The sequence below is a fragment of the Puma concolor genome, chromosome C1 (assembly GCF_028749965.1).
Source record: "Puma concolor isolate L17-30 chromosome C1, mPumCon1.1.hap2, whole genome shotgun sequence".
Classification (NCBI taxonomy): domain Eukaryota; kingdom Metazoa; phylum Chordata; class Mammalia; order Carnivora; family Felidae; genus Puma; species Puma concolor.
The window spans coordinates 65277375-65296680 of record NC_141674.1 but is presented as its reverse complement, the minus strand read 5'-3'; the positions used below and the strand labels follow the sequence as shown (position 1 = coordinate 65296680).

At 34.8% G+C, this 19306-nt stretch overlaps 1 protein-coding gene across 6 annotated transcripts in view; it reads left to right on the top strand.

The window, feature by feature from the left end:
• Positions 1 to 19306, top strand: part of ZZZ3 (zinc finger ZZ-type containing 3) — a 102328-nt gene that overhangs the window by 33918 nt on the left and 49104 nt on the right. For 4 of the 6 annotated variants that reach the window (XM_086717331.1, XM_086717327.1, XM_086717328.1 and 1 more), the window contains exons 2-4: positions 7183 to 7317; positions 8917 to 9064; positions 13856 to 15411. In XM_086717331.1, coding sequence (XP_086573457.1) covers positions 13907 to 15411 — 1505 coding nt within the window. In that variant the 5' untranslated portion in view covers positions 7183 to 7317; positions 8917 to 9064; positions 13856 to 13906. Of the gene's footprint in view, positions 1 to 7182; positions 7318 to 7395; positions 7462 to 8916; positions 9065 to 13855; positions 15412 to 19306 lie in introns of those variants that run through there. The other 2 variants (XM_025935145.2, XM_086717330.1) reach the window with 2 other exon arrangements.

Genomic DNA, 19306 nt, shown 5'->3' with positions numbered 1-19306 from the left:
GTGGTATCTCATTGTGGTTCTTACTTGTATTTCCCTGATGGCTACTGATGTTCAGCATCTTTTTATGTTCTTACTGGCTATTTGTACATCTTCTTTGCAGAAATACCTGTTCAAGTCCATTGCCAATTTTTAAATTAGATTGTCTTTTCGTTATGTTGTAAAGGTAGAATTTTATAGACCAGTGATTTGCAAATACTTTTTTCTCATCGTTTGGGTTGTCTTTTCATGATCTTGATGGAGTTCTTAGAAGCATAAAATGGTTTGATTTTGATGATTCTAGCTTATCTGTATTTTTTTTTTACTTTTGATTTAAAATTTTTAATTGTAGAATATACATAACATAAAATCGACCATTTTAATCATTAAAAAAAAATGTTTATTTATTTATTTTGAGAGAGTGTGATCAGGGGAGGGGCAGAGGTGAGAATCCCAAGCAGGCTTTTCACTATCAGAGCAGAGCCTGATGCAGGGCTCAACCTCATGTACTGTGAGATCATGACCTGAGCCAAAATCAAGAGTCAGATGCCCGACTGAGTCACCAGAGGCACTCTTAACCATTTTTGAGTGTACAGTTTAGTGGCATTAAGTATATTCGTGTTGTTGGGCCAGCCATTACCACCATTAATCTCCAGAACTTTTTTCATTTTGTAAACTATAACTCTGTACCCATTACACAATAACTCCAGTTTCCCCCTTTTCCTAGTCCCTGGTAACCACCATTCTGTTTTCTCTCTCTATGAATTTGACTACTCAAGGCACCTCATTTATAGGTAGAATCATACAGTATTTGTTCTGGGTTGCTTTATGCTTTTACTGTCAAATGTAAAAAAACTTTTATCCAGGGTCATAAGATTTATACCTATGTTTTCTTCTAAGAATGTTATTTCGGCTTCTACATATAGGTCTTTGATTCTTTTCGAGTTAATTTTTTTTTTTTTTTTTAATTTTTTTTTTCAACGTTTATTTATTTTTGGGACAGAGAGAGACAGAGCATGAACGGGGGAGGGGCAGAGAGAGAGGGAGACACAGAATCGGAAACAGGCTCCAGGCTCTGAGCCATCAGCCCAGAGCCCGACGCGGGGCTCGAACTCACGGACCGCGAGATCGTGACCTGGCTGAAGTCGGACGCTTAACCGACTGCGCCACCCAGGCGCCCCGAGTTAATTTTTATATATCACATAAAGTAGAGGTCTAACTTCTTTTGCATGTGGATATCCAGTTGTTTCAGCACCATTTGTTGGAACGATTATTCTTTACCCATTGATTTGTCTTGCTACCCTTGTTAAAATAAATCTTTTAAGTATAGAATCTATAGTAATATTACTAATTTCTTATCTAAAAATTGGTGATTTGTATTTATTTTTACCTAGTCAGTCTGGCTAGAGATTTATTAGATTTGTTGATTTTTCTTAAAGAACCAGCTTTTGGGGGGGGGTGGGGTTCCTGACTGGCTCAGTTGGTAGAGCACGTGACTCTTGATTTCAGGGTTGTCAGTTCAAGCTCCATGTTGAGTGTAGAGCCTACTTTAAAAAAAAAAACAAAATTAAAAGAAAACTCCGTTTCTTGAAAAAGAAAAAACAAAGGACCACCTTTTGATGTATAAATTTTTCTGCCTTTTTTATAAAAAGTTGGTTATTATTTATTTATTTATTTATTTTGCCTTTTCTTTATTATTTCTTGTTTTTATATGATTATATTTTCTTTTTCCAGTTTCTTAAGGCAGAGGCTTGATGTCATTGAGTTGAGACCTTTTGTCTTTACTAATGTATGCTTACTGCTGTAAATTGTCCTGTAAGTACTGCTTTTGCTGTATCTAACAGATTCTATTATTTTATTTTATTTTTTTAATGTTTGTTTATTTTTAAAGGAGAGAGACAGCAAGCATGAGTAGGGAAAGAGCAGAGAGAGCAGGAGATACAGAATCCAAAGCAGGCTCCAGGCTCTGAGCTGTCATCACAGAGCGTGACGCAGGCTTGAACTCACAAACTGTGAGATCACGACCTGAGCCAAAGTCGGATGCTCAACCAACTGAGCCACCCAGGCGTCCCCTCACAGATTTTAATATGTTGTAGTTTTGTTTTCATTTTCAGTTCTATAATTCTCTAATTCCTCTTTTGACTTTTTTTTTCTTTGACTTTTATGGGTTATTTGAGATATTTGGGGAGTTTTGAGATATATTTTTATTACTCATTTCTAATTTAATTCCTTTGTAGTCAAATTAAGTGTTTTGAATCCTATAAAATTTATTATTCTTTCCAAATAACTTTTTTCAAATAATTTAAACTACTTTTAAACTGTTTTTAGACTATTTACAATTGAAGGGTTACTATAAAGTGACTCTTGATATAGGTAAGTTTAAACCTGCTACTTCCTTTCTATTTGTTTTTTGTTTCTTCTACATGTTCTTTATTCCCTTTTTCCTTTTGTTCTGCCGTATTTTGGATTTTTAAAAAATTATTTTATTTCCTTTGTTGGCCTATTAACTATCACATGTGTTTCATTTTGTTTTTCTTTTATTTATTTTTTTCGAAGTTTATTTATTTTGAGAGACCGAGAGTGCAGGCAGGGAAGGGGCAGAGAGAGGGAGAGGGAGAATTCCAAGTAGTCTCTGTGCTGTGGCACAGTGCCTGACACGGGGCTCTATCCAATGAACTGTGAAATCATGGCCTAAGCGAAAATCAAGAGTTGGACGCTTGACTGAGACACCCAGGCGCCCAGTTTTTTTTTTTTTTTTTTAAATGGTTGCTTTAAGTTTTATAGTATACATCTTTAATTTATCACATGCATCTTGACATGTGGTATTATACCACTTCACATGTAGTATTAGAGTCTCTTGGGTCTGGTGCTACTACAGTTTACTTCCATTTATGTTATAAATCTCGCAATGTATTGGTATCATTTTTGGTTGAAACAGTCAATTTTCTTTTAAAGAGATTTAAAAACTAAGGGGAAAAATCTTTATATTTAGTCTCATTTACCATTTCTTGTGCTTTTCATTCCTTTGGATAGATCCAGACTGCCACCTATTACCTTTTTCCTTCTGTAACTTCTTTTAACATTTCCTATAGTGCATGTCTGTTGGTGATGGATTCTTTTTAACATTTACAATTTGAGATCATCTTTACTTCATCTTAGTTTTTGAAAGATATTTTCTCTGACAGTTGAATTCTTAGTTGGTAGTTTTTTTCAATACTTTAAAGATTAAATTTCACCTCTTTAACCTCTTTGATCTTTAGGTTTATAATTTCCGTGAGATTTGTAAAGTTTTGGGCCATTATTTTTTCAGATACTTTTCCTACTTCTTTTGGGTGCTCCACTTATCCATATACTGAGATGCTTGATATCCTACAGCTTATTTATGCTTTTTTTTCAGTCTTGTGTTCCTGTTTTGTATAGTGTCTGTTGCTAGGTCTTCCTGTTCATTGACATTTTCTTTGCAGTGTCTAATCTGCTGTTAATCCCAAACAGCATTTTTTATTACTAGAACAATCAAATTTTTATTTTTTTTATTTAAAAAAAAGTGTATTTATTTATTTTGAGAGACAGAGTGTGTACATGTGTGCCAGCCAGGGAAGGGGAGAGAGAGAATCTCAAACAGGCTCCATGCTGTCAGCATGGAGTCTGACATGGGGCTTGATCTGACAAACCACAAGATCATGACCTGAGCAGAAAATAAGAGTCGGCTGTTCAACTGACACTCAACCAACTGAGCTGCCCAGGCACCCCGTCATCTACTTTTTTGAATGTATGAACTATGTTTATGATAAGTGATTTAATGTTCTTGTCTGGTAAATCTATCATGTATGGATCATTTTCTGTTGATTGATTTTTGGCATTATGAGTGGTATTTTCCTTCTTTGCATGTCTTCTAATTTTTTTAATGTTTATTTTGAGAGAGAGAGGGTGCACATGAGTGTGAGCAGGAGAGGGGGAAGAGAGAATTCCAAGCAGGCTCCGCATTGACAGTGCATAGCCTGACACAGGTCTTGAACTCATGAACTAACTGTGAGATGATGACCTGAGTTGAGATCAAGAGTCGGATTCTTAACCGAGTGAACTACCTACCTAGGCGCTACCCTCCCCCCTTTTTAAGATTTTATTTATTTATTTATTTATTTTTTTTAACGTTTATTTATTTTTGAGACAGAGAGAGGCAGAGCATGAACAGGGGAGGGGCAAAGAGAGAGGGAGACACAGAATCCGAAACAGGCTCCAGGCTCTGCGCGGTCAGCACAGAGCCCGACGCGGGGCTCGAACCCACAGACAGTGAGATCATGACCTGAGCCGAAGTCGGCCACCCAACCAACTGAGCCACCCAGGCGCCCCTTTAAGATTTTATTTTTAAGTAATCTTTATACCCCAGATGGGGCTTGAACCCACAACCCCAAGATCAAGGTCCAGAAATTCCTTAGGTGTTTGAAAACCAATAAGCTAAAGCACTTCACAGACGTAATCTCTTCTGAACTTCACAGTAAGCCTGAGAAGTACACTACTCCTGTTTTATAGATGAGGAAATGAAGCAAAAAGGAGTGAAGTGGCTTACTCATGGTCCGATAGTTGTTAGTTATATTTGATGATAAGGAATCATATTTCTGTCTCCTTCTATCAAACCTGATGCTTCTGTTACCTCTCTGTTGACTATGAAATAGGCTTATCTCTAAATTCTGTTAAAGATACCCAAAAACACTGAATCTGTGGTTCCAAACAACTTAAGGATCCAGAAAAGTGTGCTTTTCTTTGTTTATACTTTGCACCAAATATTCAAATTAGCTCTCTATAGCAACTGACTGTGATAAGCTAAATTGTCTAGCAAAGGTGTTTCTGTCCCAGACCATTATCTTAATCCTTTGAATGTCCTTGTTTGTTTCTTTTAAAATCATTTAAAGACCTGGAATAGTGCACAATTTAATATTTTCATTTATAACACCTGAAGAATTTAATATTTTCATTTATAACAGCTGTACTAATATGAGTCCATAGTATAACTTGTTTTGAATTTTTTCCAAGTTTTATAAAACTAAAAAATATTTTCAGTGTCTTATAATTTAGGTTGCATTTAGCTCTCAGAGTTCACAGTTTTGTAGTAAGTTGTGTAGCTTACAACTTTGTTTAATCAGAACTGGTAATATTTGCTAGTGAGATTTTCTGTAGTCTTTTGAAGTGATTTCATATGTGCCATGAATCTTAGATCCTGTAATCTATTTAACACAGTAGTACCAGTGTTAGACTACAAATACTAGGAAAAGTAATTCTTTTCAGTCAAGATTGGTTTTGGATTTGCTTTTGGAATTCTTGAATAGTCAATTGGTTTTATTAGTATGTGAAAACAAGCAAAGCTCTGTAGCCAGGAATAAATAAGAAGGCCTTAGGAATAGGATTTAAATGGTTTGTTTTCCATTTTGGATGCTTTTAAAAGACAAAATAGCTAAGTTTTTCAAACTTCTGGAAGTTACTATAGTTAAATAATTCAAACAAAAAATTGTATCTTGTCACAAATCAAACTAGTTTATCTGCTCCATTGGAAATGCTATAGTGAATGAGAGAATGCAATGTAGGGAATATAAGAATTTTGGCTAATTTAATTTGCTTGTTATAAAAGACTTTATAGCAACTTTTAAATTTGGGAATACTTGGATCTGTGTTAATTTTTTTTTATGACATTGTTTATCATTTGTAAACAAATGAATAAACTTGTTTTAAGTGCTTGATAGATATCAGTTTCTTAATCACTATTTACTCTTTCTCTGTTTTCATTGAAACATAATTGATATAACATATTAATTTCTACTCCATTGTAATGAAACTTTTTACTGATAAGATCTGGCAGGTTGACAGATCAATTTTATCCATAAAACAGGTATAAGGCTATCTGCATTTTGTGTATAGATTTAAAAAAAATTTTTTTTAATGTTTATTTTTGAGAGCTAGAGAGAGCACAAGTTGGGGAGGGGCAGAGAGAGAGGGAGACACAGAATCCGAAGCAGGCTCCAGGCTCTGAGCTGTCAGCACAGAGCCTGATGAGGGGCTGGAACTCACAGACCACGAGATGGTGACCTGAGTCAAAGTCAGACACTTTTAACCGACTGAGCCACCCAGGTGCCCGTCTGTGTAGATTTTTGCTCTTTCTTTTTATTACATAAGAATTTGGAATGGCACACAATGGTAAATCATTTAAGAATGATATTCATAGGTTTATTTCTATGATATATATGAATGAGTTTTTTGTAGCTCATGTTTTTCTTTTAATAAACTGGTTGAAATGATTTAAAGTTTTATATAATGCTTTTTGTCATGATTATAAACACATTGGTGTGTTTCTCAGAGTTGTAATCTATAACTAAGTCTTATGTTTTTAAGAAGCTTACTTTTAGGGAATGTTTGGATAGTTTCATCTTGATTTATTTCTTCACTTATTTTGTCACGTTTATTTTCTATTTACTTCCAAAATAATGTTCACGAACTATTCATAGAGCGATAATCTAAACAAGACAAAATCATTACTTTAGAGGATATGGAATGTTTTAAAGTCACATTTAAGAGAAAGTCATGATCTTTTTTACTGCATTCTTTAAAAATTTTTTTTAATGTTTATGTATTTTTGAGAGAGAGAGCGTGCACATGAGCCAGTGGGGGCTGGGGGGCGGGGTGCAGAGAGAGAGGGAGACACAGAATCCAAAGCAGGCTCCAGGCTTCAAGCTGTTAGCACAGAGCCCAATGAAGGGCTCTAACCCACAAACTGTGAGATCATGACCTGAGCCAAGTCGAATGCTTAACCAACTGAGCCACCTAGGTGCCCCTATTCCCTAATACTATTATAAAACACATGAAAAATTCTTTTTTATTAATCCCTGAGCATACTATAGGCTTCTGGGAAATGAGGTATGTCTTCATTAGTAGTCAGAAAAGAAATCTAAGGAGCTCTTAAATTTGTAAGAATTTTAATTTAGAATTAGATTTTGAAATGTTTTATGTGGGTACTCTGAGAAGCATTTGTATGATTGTTAGCAACTCATCTTAGTCTATTGAAGATAACACATATTTTGTAGGCTAATATGAGGAATTATTTGTGAAATTGATAGAAAATGCAGTGTGTTGTCTAAGTGTTTGGAAATATCGTTTTTGTCCACAAATCTGTAAACAGTAACACATCCATAGTGACTATATTGTGGTTTCCCTTCACAGATACCAAGTTGTGCTAGTACATCCATATAAATAATTAATACCTGAAGTCTCAATGTAACATGGACATTAACAGTGATGACAAATAAATACAGACGCTTGGGAATCAAATACTAGGCGAAAAACACTTTTAAAAAGGTAAGAAAATAAGTAATCTTAATTAAGGCCAAGTGGGCTTTAGTTAGTAGAAGCCATTGACCAAAATTTCTTTTTCAGTGTATCAGGCTTTTCAGAAACACATCTGGGTAATCCTGTGTATCTTAATACTGGTAGAACTCAGCTGTAAGTATCAGTTCTTGTGTGAAATGACAGTTGCAGATATCCTTGCCTGGTAAATATCATAACAAAAGAGGTTCCTATAGTGCACACCCAGTCCACAATGGGTAGTAAGGTGGCTGACTAGAACTTTGAATAGAGTGCTAAATTGGGAGTGTCCATGTATACTCAGACACATCTTAAATTGTGCATCCTGCCTCTGATGATTGCCATCCCCACCACATACTTATAGAATGTAATGTTTTGCTATGTTTGTGAAAGGCGTTCAGGTTTGGATATAAAGGAGTTGGCAGTTGGAGTCTTTGTTGTAAGAAGAGTGAATTTTCAAGTCAAGGGTTACTTTTTGTAGGATTGTGTTTGCGCTGTGCACCCTCCTGTTAATTTAGCATATTTCTTAATGCAGTATTAAATGATTTTGTTTAGACATTTTTCCTACCTTGTGTTTTTCAAGAATTTACAGGGCACATTTGGGAGAGGTTGCATCTGTAGATATTAGATGTTAGTACTGATCTCCTAGCTGATTAAAACTGTAATCTTTTTATATTTAGTAGGCAGTAACTCTAGATTACAAGGTTTGTTAACTGTATCGGTTTTAAAATTGTAATCCTTCACTGAAAATAGTGTCACTTTTAGAATATTTACTTTCGTGTTTATAATAAAGGGACAATCTGTCATAAACATTGCTAGTCTTTTTTCTTGTGTTCTTCCTTTTTTCTAAATGGGCACTCATAATAATATTTAGCAAGATTCTCTGAAAAGGATATCATAATACATTATTATAAAGTAAAATTCTTAATTAACCAGCCTGTCCAAGAGATGGAGTGTAATTAGATTAATTAAAATATCTGGCCAACTGGGTACTTACTAAAAGAAAATCCTTACTGTTTTTGTCCTAACTGAAAATCCATAAGCCAAAAATAATAAAAGTTTCTCTTTGTAATAGAGTCTTATGGCACTTAAGTAATCATCAAGGTTACCATGTATGGATATTTGAAGACTTAGTTGATTCTTTGGTGTGCATAACTTACATTATTTTTGTTGTTCAGTCCCTAGTTTTTCATATTTGAAGGCCAAAGCTTGGGAAGGCCTCTAGAATAAGAGTAATAGATTATATATTCTTATTTATATCTTGTTAAAGGCAGTCTTTGGGTCACCTCAAAAAAATATTGCTGTAGACTCTAGGAAAGAATGGAGTCACATTTTGATGCAAACTAATAATGAGTTGTTATAAGGATTTGGTATATTTGAAGCTCTTTTTGATTTGTTTTTGTTGGTTTTTAAAAATTCTGTTGCGGTTCCTTAGTATGTCTGAGACTATGGAGTTACTAAGAAGTATCAAAGATGTTATTTTGAATAGATACTCTGTTACCTACTATTTCCTCTTATTATAGGTGGGGTAAATCTGTTAGCATAAGTTAATTTGTTTCTTTAATTTTTTTTATTATTTTATTTTAACGAAAGGAATTTAGGAGGTTCTAGTATTCTCCATGGCTGAAGCTGAGAGTCTGAAACCCTGATGCTTAAGCTCTATTCTAGATCATAGCTCCAACTCCTTCAGGATATAAGGAAAAGATAATATTTCCACAATGATAGATCTTTGGTTGTTCAGGTAAGTTATTTAGTTTTGCAGTAGTGAAGACAACTATAGTTTTGTTTTGTTTTGTTTTGTTTTGTTTTTCTTTTTGGTGGGGATGGTTACTTGTTATATTTCTGTATGTCTGCATGGCAAATTGTATAGTCTGGCTGGCAGTTCATAGGAGTGTGGAGCTATAGGCAATGGGTCAGGGATGAAATATTTTCCCACTCTTCCCGTTAGGGGTATAAACGAGGTGCCTAAGTATGTTGGAACTCTAGAGTATTATACCTGTCTTTGACTCCTAGGTATTTTTGATTCAAGGGGCTTTATGAAATTGCTTGATTTCTGTTTCTCACCGGTTTTCTTTTTAAGTATGTATTCATTCAGCTTTCTATCTATGTATCTATCTGTCATCTATATCCATCTCTCTTAATGGGGAAGAAAGAAGAGATCCCTTTATGCGAGGTAGTATATAATAGAATCCATAGTTTCAAAAAGGCAAATATTAAGAACTTTAAGTTGAAATCCATAGGTGGGTCCCCAGGTTTCACTCTCCTACTTTTAACTTTATAGTGATAATTGCTCAACTGAAGAAATTTGTCGTAGAAGAATTGTATGACAAGGGTAGTCTGAACCATTACTAAACAATTTGTGTTTATGTTTTAGACAGAAGAATCCTATGGTAACACTGATCAATTGTTCTTGTTTTTGCCTTTCACTTCGGTTTGATATGACCAGTTTGCTACAAATTGTTCAATTAATAAAACTTAATATTGTGATAGTAAATATCAGCTAGAACATTGGTGTTAATGGAGGATTGCCAGTCCCTCAATTCCCAAAATGCACCATAGCATACTATTTTGGTAATTATAGTGGAGCAAAAGGTTATATGCATTATTTTTGAATACCTTTTTGAGATTTCTTATAAGTGGGTGATAAGGTAGTATTCCATTAGGTGGACCATTTTAATTTAATGTTTATTATTCCTTTTAGTTCATATTGATGCAGTTTGCAGATGTGATCACAGGGGCTGGACATTTATGATTTGAAACACTGCTGATACTGTTTCAGGATCCTACAGTTAGATTTGAGGTAAAAGTAGATTCAAATTTCGGGGAAGATAGTTCAGCAGCAAATAAATGGGTGAGATGTTAGACGTATAGGTAGGATTTGGGGTTTAATATGAGTAGACAGGCTGAAATTTGGTTGACTGTCCTTGATGTGCTCTCCAATAGGATAAGAGCTTTGAGGGTGGGAGACAGAGGAAAAGAGTCTGTTTAATTCTGGTGATTGATCATATTCTCTTCTCTCTATTCTAGAAAGTGCCATATTCATTAGTTGGTAGATAAAATATAGGAACTACATTCTAGCTGCTAGATTCAGTTTTGCCATAGGAATATGTTAACTAACAATTTCCCTTAATTCTGAAACAAGAGTGATTGAATTGGGTGCTGGCTAAGATTTTCACCATGTGCCTCCTATTTAGTTAACTAGCAAGGTTATTTTCTGAGATTCTTAGCTTATAAACAAGTCCCTTTCTGTTCCCTTAGTAATTTAATATTTGGCAGGAATATAATTTTGTGCTCCAAACCTGTTCACTGAATTTCTTCAGTAACTCTATATTATATAGCTAAAATGAGGAAAATAACTACTTAAGTCTATAGTACTTTGCTAAACATGGGAAACAATGTTAAGACTTGGTTGAGATGGTCAGGACATTTTTAGTCCCTTTTTGGTAACTGAAATTTGCACTCAACTTACTAGATAACTATAGAAAGTATGTGCCTTTGTATAAGCCTATCCAGAATAGAAAAGATGAAGAAAAAAGTTAGAAGAAAAATTATCAGAGGGAAGAATGCTCAGATTTCATTTAATCTTCAGAATGTTTACCAATTTATTACCTTAAGTGCATACAATATGTTAATTTCAGGCAAGCAATTGAGTCCTACTTTGTACTTCTTTAACCAAAGTGGTCATGGCTTACTTTATTATTTCTAGAATCACATAAGGACTTTTAAAAGATATATTATAAATAGGTCTAATTTAGTTTAAACCTGATGACTATATGATTTTAGTAGAATACTGTCTGGATGCAGTGGTCTAAGGCAGTGCTTCTCAAATACTAGCAGGCATATAAATCACCTGGGAATCTGATTAATTGGTACATCGGGGACAAGGTTTGATATTCTGCATTTCCAGCAAGCTTCCAAGAGATGCCCATGATGCTGGTTCTTAGGCCACACTTTGAGTTGTGAGATTTTGAGGTACCAAAAGCATCCTTGTTATAAAACAGGTTTGCTTTAAATATGGCTCAATAGCACAGGATTTGAGAACTATAAATAAAATGGACTTTATTGTAGTTGTTGAATGGAATAAGAATGCTTTTTAGGGATCAGAAGAAACAAAGAGGTTTAATCTTTCATATTTATTAGTGTTTTGATCACTGAAATGGTGAAGAAATAAAATAGGCCCTCATTATAGGTGGTGTTTTATGATTATATATATTATGTATACATACATAATACTAATAATATGAAATATTATACATATGTTCTTTACAAGTAACTCTGAGTAATAATAATAGGTTTATTTTATTAATAATGACAGGGCAGCAATTTTGCTTTCATTTGGATTGCTATGGAAAGAAAAGGGCTTAAGAGTGCCTATTATGGGTATCATTTGAGGTTTATATGTCTTTAATTGGCATCATCTTTTAAAAAGTAAAGGTTAACAGATTCTTTTTTTATATAAAATATTACTATTGCCAATATTATTTTTGAATCATAAATTATGAGTGTAATCAAATTTGCGTTAAAGATGTTTGCGTTATATTTTGTAAAGTTTAAAAAATTATGTTTCTTTTGTGTATTTACATAGGTAATTAATATTTAAAAATTAGTAACCTTCAAATTTCAGAGCTCCAGATTTGGGTATATAAACAAATAAATTGATTTAGTATTTTTTTTTTTAGTTTGTGCTGTTTTGGAGCATCATTTGAAGTTTAACTTATGTTTTTTGTAATTAAAAGTGGATATTTATGGTACATTCAGTATTTATTACCTGTGATTTAAAATAGACTGTAATCTTCATGACAAGATTTAAGCAAAAGAGAATTACATATCACGTCCCTCTAATGAATCCCAAAATAGGAGAAGTTTACTATGTGAAATGTATTTCTAAGTTCTGATTGGTGTCCTTTACTTATTCATGCAATGGCTGTATAACTCTCTAGAACAAATTATCATATTCTAATCCCAGAGCTGGTTTTGTGAGTCTTGTAAGATTTTTAAAAACTGTTAATTAAAAATTTAAAAGTATACCTTACTGTGAAACAAAACTAAACTCAATCAGCTTACATATTTTTGGGAAACTTAATACATTTGTCAGCAGTCAGGAACAGGAAGACATTTCCCTTTAATATTTCTTTTTTTGGTATGTGGTAGCATGTTGCTGTGGCTTCTGTAGTTCTTCATAACTGTTCTGCTGTTAGACATTTCTGGTTGAGGCAAAAGAGAAATTGTATTTGATTTGCAGGGGGAGAGGTAGAACGGCATTGGGAGGGTTTGTAGGAGGAACTATGGGAAGCGTGGAAGGGAGGGGGAAGGGTACTATGCAACTATGTACTACAGCTGTTACTGGCTTCTTTCTGTATCCATCCTACCCCCCCCCCCCCCCCCATTTGGAAGTTAAGCAGTGAAGTGGCAAATTATCTTGTGAAAGCTAAACAGAAGAGCAGAAGAATGGATACTTGAAATGTTAATAGCTCCTTTATTCTGCTTTATGGGAGAACCTTTGGAAAATAATAACCACTTAAGAGTTTATCCAGGTAGATCAATCAGGGCAGTTTTCAATTTCCCTTGCATTTCTATCTTAGACACACCCAACATCCACATCAGAAAACCAGCTCATTCCCAATATGCGTTAAAACTGTGGCATATACGTATATACAGGAGTTTAAAGAAGGAGAGAATGTGTTGTCCTTGTTTCTTAGATGCAGTATTTGCTTTGGGGGGGCTTCTCCTTTTTCTTCTATTCTCTTCAGAATACTTCCTTTCACTTGCTAATTTATGGCTGTACTTCTAGAGACTAGGGAGGTTTGGCTTTCCTCTGTTTTGCTTTTAGCTTATTGCAAGCTAGGATTGTGATATCTGTTCATCTGCTTGGTTACAACCGAAAGTTTTTGGATGTCACATAGTTTGTTATCAGAGGATTTGACCTAAAACTCATTTTAGTAAGAGTGAATTAAGAAGAGCTGAGCCTACCACTTTACCTCCCAGGAATGTTTTGAGAAAACATAAGAAATGATTGGGATAGTTTTTGTGATTGTTGCTATATAAATTCATAGGTATTATTTTAATAACCAAGATGAAATCCTGTCTTTGAGGTAACTCTTCTCTGGGCCCTTTGTGCCTTTGTATCTGAAAAGCAGATAAACAGCAAGGCAGGTTAAAGGCATGGTCTCTAGAGCCCTGCTCTGCCACTTCTGTGTATGGTTTTGGACACATTACTTAAACTATACACATACCTCATCCTCTTCCTCATTTGTAAAGTAGGGATGGTAATAGCATCTACCTTAGTTGTTGTGACACTTAAATGAGTTAATGTATGTAAAGCATATAGAATGATTCCTGGAACATATTAAGTACCATATAATTGTTAGCTGTTATTATTAATATCATTTTTGGAAATGTTAATAAAAGAAGTTATATCACGTAATTTATTAATATTGGCTATACTTGGATTTAAAAGTTAATAGCTTTATGCTTTTGTTTTAGGTATATTAACTATTACCTTTTTCTCATTATTTTGTTTACATTTTTGAAGGTTTCCCAATGAGTGGATCATGATGACCGTATTGTAGGGACTTGCCATAGTATGGCTGCTTCCCGATCTACTCGTGTTACAAGATCAACAGTGGGGTTAAACGGCTTGGATGAATCTTTTTGTGGTAGAACTTTAAGGAATCGTAGCATTGCTCACCCTGAAGAAATCTCTTCTCATTCTCAAGTACGATCAAGATCACCAAAGAAGAGACCAGAGCCTGTGCAAATTCAGAAAGGAAATAATAATGGAAGAACTACTGATTTAAAACAGCAAAGTACTCGAGAATCATGGGTAAGCCCTAGGAAAAGAGGACTTTCTTCTTCAGAAAAAGATAACATAGAAAGGCAGGCTGTAGAAAATTGTGAGAGAAGGCAAACAGAACCTGTTTCACCAGTTTTAAAAAGAATTAAACGTTGTCTTAGATCTGAAGCACCAAACAGTTCAGAAGAAGATTCACCTATAAAATCAGACAAGGAGTCGGTAGAAGAGAGGAATACAGTAGTGGACAATGATGCAGATTTTCAAGGGACTAAACGAGCTTGTCGATGTCTTATACTGGATGATTGTGAGAAAAGGGAAATTAAAAAGGTGAATGTCAGTGAGGAAGGGCCACTTAATTCTACAGTAGTTGAAGAAATCGCAGGCTATTTGGCTGTCAATGGTGTTGATGACAGTGATTCAGCTGTTATAAACTATGACGACTGTCAGTCTGATGGGAACACTAAACAAAATAGCACTGGTTCGTATGTGTTACAGGAAAAGTCAGTAGCTGAAAATGGGGATTCGGATACCCACACTTCAATGTTCCTTGATAGTAGGAAGGACGACAGTTATATAGACCATAACGTGCCTTGCACAAATTCAGAAGTGCAGGTCAAGTTGGAGGACCACAAAATAGTAACTGCCTGCCTGCCTGTGGAACATGTTAATCAGCTGACTACTGAGCCAGCTACAGGTCCCTTTTCTGAAATTCAGTCATCCTTAAGGGATTCTGAGGAGGAAGTAGATGTGGTGGGAGATAGCAGTGCCTCAAAAGAGCAGTGTAATGAAAACACCAATAACGCCCTGGACACGAGTCTTGAGAGTATGCCAGTCTCTGGAGAACCAGAATCATCTTCTGTTCTAGACTGTGTTTCAGCTCAAATGATGTCTTTATCAGAACCTCAAGAACATCGATATACTCTGAGAACTTCACCACGAAGGGCAGCCCCTACCAGAGGTAGTCCCACTAAAAACAATTCTCCTTGCAGAGAAAATGGACAATTTGAGGAGAATAATCTTAGTCCCAATGAAACAAATGCAACTGTTAGTGATAATAGAAGTGAATCTCCCACAAATCCTGATGAAATTTCTCAGAATGAAAAAGGAATATTTTGTGACTCTGGAAATTATGGGAGTGAAGGACTAAGTAAGCCACCCTCAGAGGCAAGACTTAATATTGGACATTTGCCATCTGCCAAAGAGAGTGCCAATCCACACAATACAGAGGAAGAAGATGATGATCCTGATGTTTATTACTTTGAATCAGATCATGTGGCACTGAAACACAACAAAGAGTATGTGTAAATATGGTAACCATGAATTCTGCTTTGTTTATTATTCCCCACGCTTTCAGTATCTATTCTTAAATGTCTATTCATAGCATTTTTATTATAGCTGAAATTAATGCTTTAGCTGAAATTTTAGGTTAACATAATGATTATCTCAACTCTTAAAAAAAGCTCCAAAAAAAGAAAGACTTTAAAACTCAACTTACTACTCTTCTCAATGACAATATGGTTTTCTAGTTTTGATAGTTCATACATCTTAATTAGAAAAGACATGTGGAAGCTATGGTTGATGGTGTTTTTGTTTATTAATAAGTTTTATACCATTTCAGTTAATTTGTAAAATGGAAACATCTTTAGTTATCACAGTACACTTTGATTTATAGTTGCAGAACTTTATGAAGTGTCTAGGCCTTCTAGGCAGTGTAGAAGAATTAACGAGTGCTTAGACATCATATAGATTAAGAGAAATCTGGCAGGCTATAAATCCACTTTTATCTTAGTTGCTTATATCTACTTTCCAATTAAAACTTTTGACTAAAAAATGTACTTTATGCATTACCTTTGACTTGTGATTTGTAGAGTAGATATTACTGTTAATACCATGACAGCTAATTGTATATTGTAATTAGCATATTAGCAAGAGTTAGTCCGTTGCATAGTTTACATAAAGCATTTGAGACAAATTTTTCCTGACTCTGAATTATAAGGGGAGACTATCTTAAAATACTATCAGTTCTTAGCCTTTGTTTTGAAGGCAGAGTATTCTGGGTAATAACACAAATAAATTGGAGCTAACTCTGAGTAATCGTGCAAGGAACTGTTGATGAACAGCGAACAGTGCTTACTGTAAACACCATGATCAACAACAGAAAAATCACCTTTTGCCCCTACAAAATATGCTTTTGAATTGCTATCACATTATATAGGCTATGTAAAAATGTTAATTTGAGGAAACTTTGTAATGCTTTTGTTGTGACAATTGCCAGATTCTGGTATGTATCAGATCAGAGTATCAAATCCTGGTTGTGGAACATAATAATTTTTTGCCATACATTATAGATAAGTTGCATTTGTGTATGATAATTTGGTGGCCTTTTAGCATAGATTTCTTTTCTGAAAAAAATTTTTTATAAATAGTATTTTAATATTGATTTAATAGAGAGGTCATTTTATGTGAGTATTTTATTCATTTATTTTTATAGAACTGTTAGCATTTTTATGTATTTGAAATATTTGAAGTCCAATCTGAGATAGAAAAACAACTAAGTGAGGTTTTTTCAATTTCAGATAAATTGAGTTCTTACCATTGGTATTATTCATCAGTTTTTAAAAACAGAATTGTTTATCTGGAGGCACAAGGAGGAAGAGCATATGTCTTGGGGAAAGACCAAAAACTCAAGAAGTGTGCATTTTTACAAAATATACTCATTAATTTTTTGTTTTTTATTGTTTCTTTGGCAAAGAAATGCTCTTTTAAAGGCTTAGCTTTTTTTTTTTTAGTGTTTTATTTACTTTTGAGAGAGCACGAGTGGGGGAGGTGCAGAGAGAGAGGGGGACAGGATCTGAAGTGAGCTCCGAGCTGACAGCAGCAAGCCCAAGGGGGGGGGCTTGAACTCACGAACTGTGAGATCATTGACCTGAGCTGAAGTCAGCCACTCAACCGACTGAGCCACCCACGTGCCCCAAGACTTAGCTAGAATATTGATGGGAAGTATTTTCTCATAACTCATTATGTTCCTTTTTTTGTTAGAGCTCTCCTGATAGTAATTCTGAAGGATGATGTTTATAAAACAGTTGTGTAAAGATAGTGGTCATAATATTTAAAAAGTGATGTTCCATATTCCTAACCCTTTGAGAATGAGACTAATACAGTTTCATGGGTTTCTCAGGATGTACAAAGTCCTTTGGAATTTGGATGGTAGATGCTTTATTAGGACAGTATTTTTAAATTAATGCCTCATTGGGTGACCTTTGGCAAAAGAAATCATTCTTTTTTGGTTTGTTGCCTTTCTCCAGTCTTTTGAAGATAGCACCTTTTGACAATTCACTTTCAATGTTTTTTCCCTCTGGAGGAAGCATGTTGGTAGAAGTGAGATGGAGAGTGAGAGCATCTTGATTAGCATCTTGGTTAGAGATAATTTAAAGAAAATTGAGAGAGGGTGTTTGATCATGTTAGATGCAATCTCTTTCAGTAAAATCCTTCTTCAAATGCTTTTTGTCTAGAGCCAAGAGCCTTTTGTCTTGGCCTTTTTTTTTTTTTTTTGTACCCAAAGTATCATTGTAAAAGATAGCATCGTGATACCCATCTAGTGCTTTGAAGTCTCAAGCTAATTTCTTGCATTTGAAAATGCATTTGGGGTTAAAAAAAAAAAAAAGATAAATGGGGTAGGTGGAATATTCTGCTGCATACACAGGTGTACACATTATACTGTATCAAATACTTTGTTTTTCTTTCTCATGCTCTTCATGCTAGTAAATTTCTCTGTAGACAATTTCCTTTTGAAACTGGGAATTGGGCATTGCTCAGATTACACACGACTGTCTTTACCAGTAGGGAATGAGTACGTCCTGATGGCCAGATTAAAAAATATGTTATTGATAGAAAACACTCAGTATGGCCTAGTTCTTTGTCTGGAGCCAGGAGGACATAGCTCTTTATTCGAGTTACAACTCTTCTCTAAGTTAACATTGATTATTAAATCAGTAACCTTCTATCCTACCATTTAGCCTATAATTTATCTGTCTTGTTTGCAAGGATATCACATATAAGGTCATCTAATGAAATGCTTTGTAAATGTTTGAAAAGATATTGTGTATAGAATGCTAGCCTTAGGGGTGCCTGAGTCCTTCAGTTGTTTGAGTGCCAGACTTTGGCTCAGGTCATGATGTCACGGCTCCTGAGTTTGAGCCCTGCATTGGGCTCTGTGCTGACAGCTTGGAGCTTGGAACCTGCTTGGGATTCTGTTTTCCTCTCTCTCTGCCCCTCCCCCACTCATGCTTTGTCTCTGTCTCAAAAATAAACATTAAAAAAAAAAAAAAAAAATCCTAGCCTTAGACCTGATTCATGGCAATTAGGCCATAGGCCAGAGAAATGAATTTGTGGGCATTTTGGATACTTACTCTGTTTCCTTTTTAGATGCCATCCCTCTTCTTTAGCATATAAACCCACAGTTTGCTTTTATATATTTATTTTTCCAAATGGAAAACTATGAGCAAGGGGGACTGTATATTATCTTTGTTTCTGGCAAGATTCCAGCTGTGGATTATTTTACTAGATGTGCTTTCTCAAAGAGTAGTGGGTGGGGAATCAAAAAAATATTATTTTACCTCAAAATTCTCTGATCTTCAAGATTGAAGGATTCTGTTAAAGTGGTAGGTAATACCTGGTGACTACCTTTTTGGCCTAATAGCCAGACTGACTGAGATCATGTACTTAACTATGATTTGCCTTTTCTTTTTGAGAATTGACCTTTTGTGGATTTTGAATCAGAAGCGTTGAATCAGGTGTCTTAGATTTGAAGTTCTTGCTCTAGGGAGAGCAGGTATAGAGAAGGTCCTGGGTTTTAATGTTCAGAGCTTTTTTCCCAGTTCACAAGGCAACCACTAGAAAATAAATTTTTGAATGGAAATGTGATTTGGTCAGTTGTCTCTGAATTTGTCTCTGTATTCTCCTTGTACAAGAACACTTAAATTTATATTTGAATGGCCTTGGATAGCTTCATTTAAAGATCTTACAACTTTTCATGAACAGGCAGAGGATAAAAAGTCAGATTAAGAGTTTCTGGATTCTTGAGGTTTTCTAAAGGGTTAACTCACTGATAAGATTATTAATGCTTATACCAATTTTCAAGTTTCTAGATAATGAAAGTTTTAAGAATAAGCCAGTTTATCAAATAGAGTA